At 31.5% G+C, this 16,116-nt stretch overlaps 1 protein-coding gene across 1 annotated transcript in view; it reads left to right on the forward strand.

Annotated features, from left to right (window-relative positions):
- LOC148311257 (uncharacterized) overlaps positions 1 to 16,116 on the forward strand; it is a 366,876-nt gene that overhangs the window by 241,068 nt on the left and 109,692 nt on the right. The window contains exon 3 of the mRNA XM_088256891.1: positions 2,139 to 2,178. Within this exon, the coding sequence (XP_088113017.1) occupies positions 2,139 to 2,178 (40 nt within the window). The remainder of the gene's footprint in view (positions 1 to 2,138; positions 2,179 to 16,116) is intronic.

The raw sequence follows: 16,116 nt of genomic DNA on the forward strand, positions 1-16,116 counted from the left end.
ATTTATAATTGAGTGCCTTGTCCATACAAGTCCAACAGATAGCGCTGCCATTGCGGTAAAAAATAACAGTTTTTCAACAACAAAAAAACATGTTTCTACCTGTGACATAAAAACAACCACGTATTTGAATGCAACGTTCCCTTAAATTTTTATAGGAATTAGTGAATAAAAGTAGATTTAAGATTTAAAATAAACGGATATTTGAATTTGTATTTATGAAGAAGTTTAAATGCAAAAAACGATCATTTATATATTTAAAAAAATAAAACAAAAAATATATTTTACTTATTTTTTATTCGTACTTTTTTCCAACCGGTTTCGACAAGAACCTTGTTTTTTTCAGGAATAAACATGTACTCCCTGTATTTATTTATCCCTGAAGATTACAAGGTTCTTGTCGAAACTGGATGGAGAAGAGTACCAATAAAAAAATGGTTGACAAAGAAAATCTAAAATTATTTTATTAAAAATTATAAAATGTGCCACTGCAAAAAACATGCAAGAAAACATTTTTTTATGTTAGTTATGTAGATAATGTTTTTATAATAATTTAATTAAATTATTATTACAACATAAATAATGTTATTTAAATTTTCACCTGGTCGAATTTAGAACAAATGGTCATCTACGTTTTAATCGAGATAGATTTTTGAAAAAGAGGAGTAATGCTACATAATACAGCGAGATCTCTTTCACTGTTCTTTGAGGGAAAAATCTTTAGTAAGCAGGTCCAGGGCCGAAGCACCCTTTGATGAAAGTTGTGCTGAAACAGAGCACTTGATCCCTTTATTGTTCTCGCGGGCAGCTTGGCACGTGACTGGACTGCTGAAGCCCGAGACACCCTTGACAACTTTCCTTTCAGGTACGAGAATTGGATTGTATCTTAAGGGTCTACTGATAGATTTAAGAAAATACAACAATACTACACATACAGTAGAACCTCGATTATCAAGATAGCATAAAATAGATTTGATCATTAAACGAGATTTTTGATGGAATGGAAATATGATTGTCTCCAAATCCTTGCTCCTAAATCCAATTGATTTTTTTTCTTCTTATTTTCATTTTCTTCTTGGTGTAAGCCTTGTGGCCTGTTTTTAGGAGGGATTAGCTCTCTGTATGTAAATTTCCAGCTGTCAGTCAATCCATTTTTTGGTGGTCTGCCCGGAAGTCAGGTGGTGTGGCCTGTTTTTAAGAGGAATTTGATTCCTGCGATTTCAATTTTCAGCTTCAATCTATCTCTTTGGCGGTGTGCACTGGGGTTGGCCGTGCAGTACAATGTGGGGGAGTCTAGATGATTCCATTCTCATCACATGTGCATACCATTGTCTATATTTGTATTTACATCAGACAATTATTTAGCTATACCACGTGTAACCAATAAGTTTGTAAGCACATTTATTTACTATTTAGGATGTTTCGCGTTCTATCCCCACAAAGTCCAGAACCATCTTATTACTATCGATTATATTTAATGACTAGCTTTATCCTGTCACGCATTGCTGTTATTCAGTCTGATCAAACGCAAAACCCAGAAAAAGGTATTTAAGGACACGCATGTATGTACATATTTGAATGCAACCATTTGCCAAAATTTTCAAGGAATCGGTGAAAAACTTTAGGAAATTTAATGTTTTTAATAAACGGTCATTTACATTTTTATTTACATAAGTAGAGATCACTCATGATCCAATATGATACCAATATGATCTTATTAAATGCAACGTTGTCAAATTTTCAATGCAATTGGTGTATAACTTTAGGAGATTTCAGATTTAAAACAAACAAATATTTACAAAATTTATTATATAAAACTTTTATGATATAATGTACTTACTTTTTTATGCGTTAAATATTCCAGTACCATCAATTTGGTTTATAGGTTTAACCGTAAAACTATTAAATAAACTGGAATCAAAGCAAAAATGGCGGTTCGAAGCGTTTCCTGAATAATAACATCTCTGGGGTCGCTCTTTGTCTCAACGCATTTGGCGTTCTGCAGGGTAGTCGGTAATGCCCCCTAACAGGCTTAGCTTACGCGTGTGCTATTCAATTCTAGTGTTGAGCCTCTCTAAGGCTACTTCCGTCCAGTTGACGTAACCTCATTTACTGATACATTTTTTCTGATTTCATTATAGGCGACGGTGCGGCATAGGGTCCCATCCCCGTCTGAAGAGGGTAAGTGTTCATGTTTTTATTTTATGTCACGTTTTCGAGAAAGGTTGGTTCAAAACTCTTAAAAATTTCTAAATTGATGGTGTACCAGACACATTTTTGCTTTATTATTTTTGTATATATTTATTTTTTGCATATCAAAAGCATTGTTTACTTTATGGTATGGTAACATAACACTCTCCTTATCATTCATCGTTCGCTTTGTGTAATACCACTTTAATAAACAATAATTTGTAACTACCTGTTTTGGAATAATCATTCTATCATCAGGTCATCAAGAGAGTAAGAAGATTTTATTTTTAAAGAAAATTGATATTTTTGTATGAATGTCAGACTCTAATAATTTTATTTCAATGAGCTGATGATGGAATAATTATTCCAAAACCGGTAGTGATGAGTTGGTATTTTTTAAAGTGGTATTACAAAAAGTGATCGATGAAAAAGGAGAGTGTAATTTTTCATTTTTTCTTACATATTATTTAATCTTTTTTCATTCTATTTTTGTTTTATTTTTGTAAAGTCATTAATATTTTTTCTTTAATAAAACAACAACTTTATAGTTTTGTCACTTTTACATACATTAGACTGATCTGATTTCGGAAAATTGCTAATTTAAAAAAATACTCAAATGATGGTGGACCACATATATTTATACCTACCTACTTAAAAAAAACTATGAGTTATTCTAAATATTTTGTATTATATTTCGTTTATTTTGTATTCTCACTAATACATTTTCTTTAATACAACAACTTAAAAGTTTTTTTCTACTTTTACGAGTATTGCATTTGAATCTCATTAACAAAATGAAATATTTCTTTTATTTATCAATTTCCATTAACTCGTACTCTAAGAAAGAAATTAAGGGTTTTGTAATTGCTGTAGTATGATTTATGAAATAATTAAGACTGGATATTTTCTAAGTAACTAGAGAATACTGCGTCTATGGAAGTGCTTGATCTGGTTGTAGACTGACTTTTGTCAGTTTTTAATTTTTACTTGATTTTTTCATCTAAAATTCTTATCAATAGTTTAGCTTCTGAGAGTTGAACTTGATATTGAAATCACCCCTTATAATCATTGGCATATTGTCCAGATCATTTTTCAATAATGTTACACCTTTAACAGTGGAAATTTTCAACTAAAAAATATTAAATCGTATTCAGCTTAATGTACAGTAACCATTTCCTGATTCCCTATGCTACGTATTAACACAGCACACGCAGCACATGCGTGTAGACTGTCTATGACGCATACAACTGAGAGAGTGGAAACGATACTCCTTCTCTATCCTTTTGAAGAAAGGGAAGCGTTTCAATTTTTTGTCTGATCCAAGCCAATTTGACCTACCACTCCTAAAGAGGCAATATAAAATTCACTCCATTGACGAATTGTCAAAACTTGTTGTCAAAAATTGTCAAAATATCACACAATATATTTCTAATTTCCCATTTAGTATGTAATGATATTCCGTTTGGGGCTCATTCAATATTTATTCTCAAATACCGTAATTGCAGGGGAGAGGTAAAAATACAAAATAAAGTATTTTTTCACCACAGACCCACCCTCTCGTGGAGTAGCGTGACGCAAGCACCCCTTGTACATCTCACATGAGTTACCTTACTAAGGAGCCAATTGGTACAACGTAAACCTGTAATTTCAGTTACACGACTGCTTTCTCGAGAATGCTACATTTGTGTATATGTCTTCTTTGTAGCTTTATATAGTAATAATATTTTTCCATTTTTATTTTATTCAACCAGTAAATGTTTTCACCAGGTTTCCTCGCTACCGATATCATGAAACTATTGGGAGGAAAAATTCAGTGTTAAATAAACAACAAGGCAGGGATTAAAATGTGTGATTTATGAATCTACAGTAGTTTAATAATAACACGGCAAAACAATTGTCACGAATTCACCATTTTATTTAACAATTTATTTTTGTCACTTAAATTTGTTTCTTTGTAGACCCAAAAAATCCGTGTTTGATTTTGATATTTCAAATTTTAATTAAAAAGACAAATAAATTGTCAAATCTTTAAATGCCCAATTTATTAAATAATCCATTTCATAAATTAAATATTTATGAAATTCTGCTCAAAACCCTGACTATATTTTATATGTAATCATTGTAATAATACACTACTTAAATTTATAAAACCTTTGTTTCTCTCTAGGCTCTAGACTCTTTTTAGGAAACACCGAGTTTTTATATTTAAATAAACTTTATATTTTATTTTTTGACATCTCATCAAAGATGAAGAAGAATACGGAAGTCTGGGCATTTACGGGGCTGACGACCGTCATAGGCTGGTTTAAGTGATCACTTTACACACGTGTAACATTCACCAATTCTACCCATTATTGACAACCACACTACTCAAATTCTTGGAAGTTCTATATATATGAACCAATTTAGAAACCTTGTTTTTTAATCAAATCTTGTTATCTGGTCAAATTATAACCTTAATAATAAAAATGAAAATGGTATTTTCTGGCGTTTCTCGTGTGTGTGATTATAATCCAGGATTCGGATCTCACATACTAATATAAGAGTTTCTGCTTAATAAAAAGCTTCTTTACATCTCACCAATAGATGTCTCTAGTGAAGTTGTAGTGATTCAAGAACAAGGTTTCTAAATTGGTATTTATTTAAATCAATTTCAATATTGGATATCATGCACCCAAATCTTTTTTTATTATGTGTATATTAGAGGTAACGGAATCGCTTATTTCCCCCTATTAAAATAAATCTACCGAAAGTTAAGAACACAAGATATTTAATAACTGAAAGGAAAGCCGAATAGAAATCACTGTCGGAATGAACCAGCTGTTTGCCGTTATTAAAGCAGAAGTTTTCAATAACTTGCTCTTGACATCAAAATAAAAAAATAAATAAACATCACGAAACATTACTTTTTTATCATATTTTAATTCTCATTTATGTATACCAAAATATATTAATTGACCATAATAATATCAATTTTACTTTTTGAAACTTTTTTGTTTATTAATGTTAGATTATTTATTTACTAGTTTATACAATATGTGTTATGCATAATAAGTATACTCATTTTTTTTTGTACATATATCTTTGTTGAATTAACATACCTAATTACAATATTATTTTTTTACTTACAAAAAAAGTCATTTTAAGGTATTATGATTATGTATTAACTGTTTTGCCTGAACTTAAATAGTAACTTTGTTTTTGTCCCTTTTAACTTAAACTATATATTTATTTATTCTATTTTTAATTTAAGAATGTGTTTAAATTAAATATTTCTCCTCAATTATGTTATCATTTGAACATGTTTTTGATTACTATGACTTTTTTTCTTTCAAATATTATTAATACATAAATCAATCATTTGCTGGTAATTATAAAACTTGTTAACAGAATCAGTATTTTTTGAAATTTTATCAAGGTTTTCTTACTTTTTACCAGTATTTTTACATAGACCAAAGAACAGTTTTAATATCGGACAGAAAATCCGATGTAAAATATTTTTACAGGCAAAAATATTTATGGTCTAGAGGCGCCTTTTGTATAACCTGAATTTTCTTTCTCACATTGTAATCAAATTTAATAAAAAATATGGCCTTATTTTGCCCTGAATGTCGGCAATCTGTGGCGCTGATTCCACAGCAGATATTCCACCCTCGGGTCTCGGGGGATGAAGAAAAAACGACTCGGAGGGCAGATTAGTAAATGTGATTTCCACGATGTATTGGCGCTACTCCTTATTGAGTTACCCCAAAACAATCTGCCACTTCCCTTTCGGATATGACAGGGGATTTTTTAAAGGATCCCTAGCTACATAATTTTACACCACAAGTAATTCACAAATGCAAGTAAATATATATTTTTTTTATCATAAACGAAGTAAAATGTTACTTTTTTTTTAACAAAAAATGTAAGTTATGTTAGTATATAATCACCATCCGAGAGTTTTGACTACCAGATTCGAGACGCACCCGTCTCTTCGCCAGGACAATCACTAAGTAAACATACAAACTCTACTGTAAACTAAACCATCGTGTTGAGTTGTTGTCCCGTGGACTCTTGTGTTCAGAAATCTGGGTTTGGACCCACTCTACCACAATTCGATACTTATTTTTAATGATGAGTCACTTAGGCTCACAGAAATATTTATATATATATATATATATATATATATATATATATATATATATATATATATATATATATATATATATATATATATATATATATATATATATATATATATATATATATATATATATATATATATATATATATATATATATATATATATATATATATATTTATATATATATATATATATATATATATATATATATATATATATATATATATATATATATATATATATATATATATATATATATATATATATATATATATATATATATATATATATATATATATATATATATATATATATATATATATATATATATATATATATATATATATATATATATATATATATATATATATATATATATATATAAATATATATATATATATATAAATATATATATATATATATATATATATATATATATATATATATATATATATATATATATTTAGTTTTTTTTTTTTAAACTTAGCCAAAAAAATTGTTTCAAAACCTATCAAAGATCTAATCGGTTGTTTGCTATTGTATTTTAATGACTTTTCAAAACAAAACATTTGCATTTTGTGTACTATTCCAATTTTCCTAAATAATTTTAGAGGTAGAAATTTCCGAGCGTACACCCGCGACGCGAGAGGAAGGTAGTGCATGTCGCGAAACAGGAAACTCCTACAAATTGCTTCAATATAACAATTTTCAACGTAATTTATCAGCAGGGCAATGATTACGCCTAAAATGTCGCACGGCCAAACACTCATGCATATTTTATTTGCAGCAAGCAGGAAAAAATATTTCACGTTTTCATCGTAGGGGAACTTTGAGGTTGAAATTCGAGCTGCTTATACGTGGTCTGGATTTTTAACGTAGCGTGAATAATAAAGCTAAACTTGAAGCACACAATGGAGTCCTTGTATCAATTCTAATAATGTATGGAACATAATTTTGTTGGCAAAAAGGATGAAAGTAGACTTAATGCAGTCTAAATGCGATCTCTCGAATTTGCGGCAAAACGAAATATGATAGATATTCGAATGGTGATGTAAGGAAAGAAATCAAGTCTGAGATAGGCATTATCGATAAAATTAAGAAAAGTGTGATAAGATGGTTTAGTGTGGACCAAATGACTGAAGAAAGAAAGGTAAAACAAATTTATGAGGCTAAAGTAATTGGAAATAGGAGGCGAAGAATGTTTTCAATTATGTTGACAACCACGCCACAAAAAAATGAAAAGTGTGGTTGTCAATCGTGGATAGAATGGTTAATGTTACACATAAATGGAATGATCACTTAACCAGCCTATAATAGATCATGAACGCTGTAAATACCCAGACTTATATATTTTTCTTCATGTATGTTGAGATGTCAATAATGTAAAAGTAACTCTAAGGTGGTAAAAAAACAAGATTAGCAAACAAAGATTTGAACAAACCCAAAATTTTAGAAACCAATTATTAAGAAAGTAATAAATTATTTTGTAATCAATCCAAGAGTTCGATAGCATATATTATTGTTAATTAAAAATTATTATTATAAATGGCGAAGATAATTTTTTTTATTTGGCAAAGCACCCAAAATTGAGTGATACATGGGAAGATAAATTCCAATGGACTAAAATTTATAACGACATATACGATCAACATACTGACATTTCACCTCCATCCAAATTACTAAATCAAACTTGCGATTTCTTAATGTGTCAGATATAAGTCCACCTCCGTAGTGTAATAGTTAGCGTATTTAGGCTACTACGCTGAAGGTACCGAGTTCGATTCCCAGGGGGGGTGAAAACAAATATTGGCTATTTTTCACTCTAATATTTATTTAATAATACCCTGAACCCTGAAGCGCAGGAGTGATCACCTTGCCTCCACGTAAGTAACGATCAAGATATCACTGCGCCAATACAATGCAGTGCCATATGCACCATTGGGTGTGGATAAAGGTTAAACTAACTAACTAACTAACCATCACGCAGCTTCCCCGCAGGGGTAAAAGAAGAATAAATAGATACGAAGTTCTGTACAGTTTTTCTGGTGTAAAATAAGCGCATTTTCCTGGTTATTCTCAGTACTTTATCATGCACTGCATCAGTTAAGTACCGAGCGGAGCGTATGGGCGGGCGCCCACTGTGTTAACACGTCAGTGGGCGGCAAGGGGATGAATGTGAAAAATGTTATACGCCACCTGTAGCTGCCACAGCAGGGCAGGGCTCTAATCTACGGTATAGGGCACTCATGTGAATATGGACTTAACTGCGTACGTGGTCATTCGGAAAATTGCATTTTCACAAAATAATTATTTATTTCTAAAATGCTGCATTTTTACAAATTGTAGTATCAGTCCAACTGTGGGGCAGTGATATTTTTTTATCCTTTCGCATATTTCCCTTATACTGGTTCCTTATTCTATCTCGTAGACTTTTGCTATGCTATGCTTGCTATTTTGAGGTATGCTCCTTAGAGTTTTCATTTCCAATCTTAGCGCGTTTTTTTCACAACACAAATATTTCATATCAAATATAACATGTTCTTAAAATATTTCTTAACTGTAGATGTTTTAGACCACTCTCAGATAGCGTAGAATCTGCGATCTTTATTAAAATTAATTCTCAGGATGATTCCATATTTTTTTTATAGATTGCTCATCTCGCACATTAACTAGCTGAAATTGCTAGAACGTATTTATTTTAGAGTTTCCAGTGAAATCACCAGGGTAATTGACTTATTAGCGCTTCCAACGAGAAGGGTAAACTCTGAACAAAGTTTCTTTATTTGTCGTTGTAAATGAATAAATATAACAGTAAAAATTAACCCCATATCAAACCTAGGACCTCCAAAATGGTATTTAAACGCACTGACCACTTCACTATTGAGGGCGATAAATATTCAAAAACTGATTCCAAACCTTATAGAAGATATGTACTTTATTTGATTTATTTTTATGATCAATAAATCATGCTTGGTATATCATACGTAACAAGCACGTTTAAAATGTAAGAAATAATTCAGGTATCATATATCACGTGTGTTTTCAATCCTTCATAAAATACTTACTAAAATACTTAATAAAACATCTTACGAGTAACTTATGTTTGTTTACACATTGGAAAAAGATTTTTCTACCTTTTCATAAGCATCGGATAATCCCTTCAAGTGCCCTTCTCGTATAATCCTTTTCCGTTTACCACCTCGCATGATGTACTCGTACCTGCCTTGGGGCAGAAAAGAATGCAGCCTTTTTTCACGTTTCCCGCCAAAGAAACAGGAAATGATTCGTGTAACGAGGTGTCGAGCCTTCCTGCCGCCGTTCTGTTCGTGTTATCATCCGGAAAAGGATGCGGAAGGGTAAGGTTACTACTATTACAAGTGCCCCCATAAAAAATACACTGAGGCATTCCATGCGTAGTATTTTTCTCACGACCAAAGTTGAATAATCGATCTAAGACATTTTTTATTAAATTTCTTTATTTTATATATTTCAATGAATTTTTTACACGCATATTTTTAAATCGTTAGTTTTTGTTTTTTTACAACAATAGTTGTTTAGGGTGTTACTAAAGAAAAAAAAATTGTTCTGTCTTATTTAAAACATTTGTATATTTAATATTCAAGCATTATTCTCGGATAAATTTTGTGAAAACAAAAACAAAATCTCGATACTATGAAAAAGAAAATTCAATCTGCTAATGTAATGACATTTAATTTAAATAAACGTCATATATTTATTTATAATTTCATTCACTTTGATATTTTAAACGGGTATATTTATACTAACCTGACGACATCCCTACGTCACATCACAACGCCGAAATCATTTTATCAAGAAATGTCAATGAAGAATCATGAAATATATTTATTATTTTTTTACTTTTTTCCCTTATTTCCGTCTTATTGTAAATAGGGTACTTCATTGTATCAACGTTATTATATCTTGATCGTCATCTACTTGACAAAACTAGATATCAGTTTTCACTTCACATACAAATCCATAGGGATATCAAATAAATATTAGAGTGAAAAATAATAAATAATTATTCCAATCTCCTTGAAAATTTAACCTAAGACCTCCAGCGTGGTAGCTAAACACGCTAATGATTACACTACGGAGGGGGCCAAATAATTTTTATTTAACTTATTAAAAAGTATAAAAATAGATGTCGTTGTAAAAAAATATATTGAATGGTAAAAGTCAAAAGTTGTCAGCCAAAATGTAGAAATGACGTTATTATCACTTCTTTTGTGTGATGAAAAAATTTGGAATACCCCACAATAGAGAAAGACGGTAGCCTTTGGGTATAGTGATATAGGCTTACAAGGGATTACGCAGGACTATTCAGTCAGTTTTCCTTGTAAGGAAAAGGTCTTTTATGAGCATAGTAAACGAACCAAATATCCCTTTACAGAAGCAACGTTTAGATATTTTTATCCTTAAATAAAAATACTGACACCCCTTAAAAGGCTTTCGAGACTTTTTCGAAATTTATTTTCTATTTTTCCAGTCTTTGGTGATTTATCTGAATATTTTTCTGTGTTGAATCATTTTTTTTAATCATGATTTACCATTATTTACATACATATCATTTGCTCTTACTAAGTGCAAAACCAATTTACAGTTCGTATGACCTATAGGGACGATATTGTTCTGCTGAATATAAAACTAACTTACTAACATCGCGCTTTTTCCCCACAGAGGTAGACGGAGAGAATGGAACGCTTTACCAATCTGTCTTTGCAAACAATCTTCGACTCTTTCACATCCACGCATCTCCTCATACGCACCCGCCGATTATTCCAACTCCTGACCTAACCAATTTTAAATAATTTAAAAATATGATCATGCCATGTTTTTTTCGATTATTTATTTTATCAACCACATTCACCTCATATATTTTGTTTAACTTTTTTTCTTCATGCATTCATTTGAAAAAATAAGAATATGAAATCTTTATATTTAGAGGGCTTACTGCCTGTCGTAGGCTGGTTTAATTGATTACTTACACACTCGTAGCTTACATATACATGTACGTTTCATAGAATGGTTTAAGTGATCACTTTATACACGCCGGTCGTAAGACCTGTAAGACCTGTAAGTACTCAGACTTTCATATTCTTCTTCATCTATTTTGAGATATCAACATTCAAATCAACATGATATAAATTTTATGCAGTGCCCTATGCACCATTAGGTGCGGATAAGGGTCACTAGATACATTTCATAGTTAATTTAACATTAAAATAGGGACAAAAATAGGGTCGGGTTAAAAAATAAAAAGGTTAGCTACAATATCCAAACGGATAGGCCAAATTAGAATCGATAAACAAAATGATGGGTGTAATTGAATCAAGAGGCTTGGGAAAAGGATGGGAGGTCCCCGAGGTACTATTTGTTTGTCAATTAGTAGGAAAGGTAATATGTACATAGAATGGATGTGGAATGTGGGTTCTAAGGGTGATTAAAGTTCTGGAGAAACTGCGAATAAGAACATTTATGTTTTTTTATAAAAATGTTAATAATATTTGTATATAACAGCTCACCTAGATTTTTATGTTTACCGGTTTTGAGACGTACTCGTCTCTTCGTCGGGACAAATTGAATCATCACAAGCTAATATTGCAGTTAGGTACCCAAATCCTAAGCGAAAATCCCCTTGGCAAAACTAAACGAGACCGGAATCGTTGTAAAATCCAAGCTGAAAATAATGCTTTATTAATACCTCCTGAAAAGTGTTTTTAACAAGATTCTGTAAATTTCCTGTTAATAATATTTAAGTAGTCATTATATAGTGAACGACATAAAGTATGATCCATGAAAATTGAATCATCACAACTAATATTGCAGTTAGGTACTCAAATCTTAAGCTAAATTCCCCTTGGCAATACGAAACGAGACCGGAATCATTGTAAAATCCAAGCTGGAAATATGCTTACTGTATAAATACCTCGTAAAGAAGTGTATTTGAACAGGCCACGGTAACAAACCTACAAATCGACGTGCGCAAATAATCCTTTTGGAAAAGAGCAAATAGTCAAACGGCAAACCCGCATCCCAAATCTGTTTTGTGGCTACAGCTGAATTGCACTAAATGTGCTACGCGCTACGTTCGCTCGCCCTCTATGCTCCCAAATTCGCCACTAAATTCTACGATTCCATGCGCTTCCATGCCGATACATCTCGTATGCCGCGATGCCTCTGTGCCAATCCGGTTTTCCAAAGGGCCGACGCAAATGTGTGTTTTGCAAAATATTACGAGGGATTTAATGCGGTTAAAAGCAATTAGTCATGAGGAAAGCATGCTATCTTCGTACGGCACTGTATCAATTTAAATAGTTTCGTTGAATTGAATACAATTCCTGAGATAGATTAATACATCTGTTTAAAATATTTATCCTTCTCCATAGTGTTTAACGTGGTTACCGCGTTTGACTACCATACTTCGGCTAATTTAGGTCTCGGATGCGATTCACGGGAGTGTAAAAATAAACATTAGTATTTTTTCACTCTTTTTCTCATGCCACTCCAATCAGAGGTTGGCGACCATCTCCTTAAACGCCACACGATTCTGGGTTAGCTTGATGAAGGTTGCTGCATCCGGTGTTATTAAATATTACACACGAAAATCGTATGTAATTAAATTATTTTTGTAAATAATAAAAAGACAAATACTCTTATTTTAATGTATTATTTACCGATTTGGCATTAACTTCTTGGAATTTAAAATAAAAATAAAACACAGGTATAAAACCACTTTTTTGTGTTTGTGAATATAAACACGACTAGTTTCCAGAACTACAGATGTTCTCATCAACAAGTAAACATACAAACTGAAAAAACACAGTTTTGTATTTTCACCTGTTTATTAGAACATCTGTAGTTCTTGAAACTAGTCGTGTTTACATTATTAACTCAAAAAATGGTCATATAAAAGTGTTTAATTTTTTTTATTTAAATAAAAAATATTCACATGTTTTACAATAGTTTTTATATAATCTGCGAGAGATACCGCAATATTTTTGTATTTAAAATAAAAGCAGGATTAATACTCAACAATGTTGCAGTTCTTAATGCCCTCTGGGCATATAAGAATATTTAAGTAGGGTGCAAGGTTTTATCGTAAGTATAAGCAGATAGACCGTAACAAGAAAAGAATGTTCTGTCTTACTTTAGAAATTTAGGAGATTTTTTTTATTTATGGTCTTAATTTTATTTTGTTCCGCACATAACAATAAAGCCGGGGGCGGGGTGAAATCTACCCCAGTACGCCTGAGGAGGCATGTAAGTACCGGAGGGGGAGTCTTTGTCGCTGCAAGGTTATTTTGTGTGAATTTTTCATAAATGAACCCACGCATTTTAAGAGTTTTGATGCGTTTCACGCCGTAAATGGCTCACTCGAACTCGGTTAGAACTAAGTTCATACCTCGTCACATAAAATATGTACTTTAAACTGGTTTATACGAACAACAACAAAATATAGTGAAAACACCTAGTGCATATTTTACCTTCCATGAAACCTTTTAAGTAAAATTTAATTATATAAATCTCTACCCTTCTTCGTATATGTTGCAATATCAATTTATATAAATCCTAAGTGGATTATACTTAGATTTGTGAACAAAGATTTTAACACACTTCAAATATTGTGATGTCCGAAATTCTAATTTCATTGAAATTGAAAAATCATGTTTTTAGTGTCTCAACAACAAAATATAGTGAAAACACCTAGTGCATATTTTATTTTCCATGAAACCTTTAAAGTAAAATTTTATTATATAAATCTATAACCTTCTTCGTATATGTTGCAATATCAATATAAATAACTGTTAAGTGGTTTGATTTGTAAACAAAGATTTTAACACACTCAAAAAATTGAGATGGTTAAAATTCAAAATTTCATTGAATTTGAAAAATCATGTTTTGAAGTGTCCTTAATATAAAAAAATATTTGGGAAGAATCTTTTAATTATTTAATTTAATTTGAAATATCTCTAGGTCAGTAAAAAAGTTAAAAAATAATAATCTAGGGTTGTTCTATCAAAACATGTTCATTATTCAACCCTTTAAAAACGGCAGTACTTACGCCGAAAGGGGTGATTTCATTTAGTTTTCTGATAAATTTCCAATTAAAATCCTTAAACGATTTACAAATCCTTTATCTCAGATCCAGTCGAGAATACAGCGATGATACGAAAATAACTAGTGAAATCCACGGAAGGTTCTAGACAACCCCTCTGCCTACCCACCCCCGCCCTCTCCTAGTTGGAAACTACTCTCCCTGCAAGGCCCGTATAGTAATCAGAGAAAATCCACGTCTCTCTATTGGATATTGTTTTCGTAGAAATTCAGTACGTTAACCGCGATTCTATGTAAATAACTTCTCTAAGTGTGTGCAACGTACAATTTTCAACCGAGCACTCATCCGATGCAGGGTGTTCATTAAATAATTATTTTTATCTCTCGTGTCTTTTGTAAATATCTTATATTTGTATTTAGATGTATTAAAATGCTTTTAAATCAAAAACAGGCGTACAATAAAGGAAAAGTCGATAGAACCATTTTATGGATTTTTTTGTATGACATTTTTTTCTCATGATTTGTAGATGGAGATGAAGAGGAAAAATCTCTTGGAACGTCATTACATACTTTTATACATTTGAAACAATATATGTACATACTCTACTGTTTATCTTCAAAGATTTTATGAAACACACCAAATCAAAGTATGGTTTCTATAGATAATCGCATAAAAGCAGACAATGATGTCTTATAAATTTAACTGAAACGGATAATTTACATACATAATTTTGAGTGTGTCCAAATACTTGTTCACAAATCTGGATTATCTCCAATCAAAGGAGCTATTTTTCGAATTATTTTTTGACATCTGTGAGGTGAGGAAGAATAAGTGATCACTTAAACCAGCCTATGGCGGTCGTAAACCCCGTAAATGCCCAGACTTCCCTATTCTTCTTCATCTATCTTGAGATGTCAAAAAATAATATGAAACGGATGATATTTGAATTTTCGTACCATACCATGTACTTTTTTTTCCTGCAGCACTATTTAATTATTATGTGAAATTATAGTCAAACCAATCACTCAAGTATTCTACTAGAAGATAATTTTACCCCCTACGATGTGTTTTTCTTTTAATTTTCCTTGCAATATGATGTTTTATTTCATATTTTTCTCCCATTATAAAAAGCTCAATATTTTCATTTTTTTTCAATTTTCTTGTCGTCCTGTAGTTCCTGCCTCACGGTGCATCGCGTTATGTTATTATCTCTGCAAGCACTTTGGTTTCAGCGGATCTCCTCGGAGGCCGTAGTGGCGCTGCAGGAGGCTGTGGCCAGGGGTGCAGGACGAGGGTGGGAGCGCACGTAGCGCGGTGCCCGTCTCGAGATAAGCACGAACCGGTGCTAATGGCAATCTTGCAACCTAATAATATCGGGATACTGAATTTTACAAGGCTTCGAATACTATGTAGAAGTACGATTTTTAATTTACGTTTTACTCAGTTAATACCACTGTTTCTTAAAATTTTCTGTGACGCGTGTTTCAATGCATTCTGCATGATTTTCAAACACCGTATTTACTAAGTAATACTTTAGTTTAAAAAATGAATAGATTTAACCACAAAGTGACTGCTGAATCAATTAATGGAATTATAGAAGTACAATACTTCGTACAAAAATACTTCTTTCATATGTTTTGTATATTTAAAGCATTTTTTAGATCTCAACATAGATGAAAAAGAATATGGAAGTCTGGGTATTTACATACCTTACGACTTAAGG

Source organism: Brachycentrus maculatus, unplaced genomic scaffold, assembly GCF_059751285.1.
Source record: "Brachycentrus maculatus isolate JH-2025_06_01 unplaced genomic scaffold, ASM5975128v1 h1tg000069l, whole genome shotgun sequence".
In the NCBI taxonomy this organism is placed as follows: Eukaryota; Metazoa; Arthropoda; class Insecta; order Trichoptera; family Brachycentridae; genus Brachycentrus; species Brachycentrus maculatus.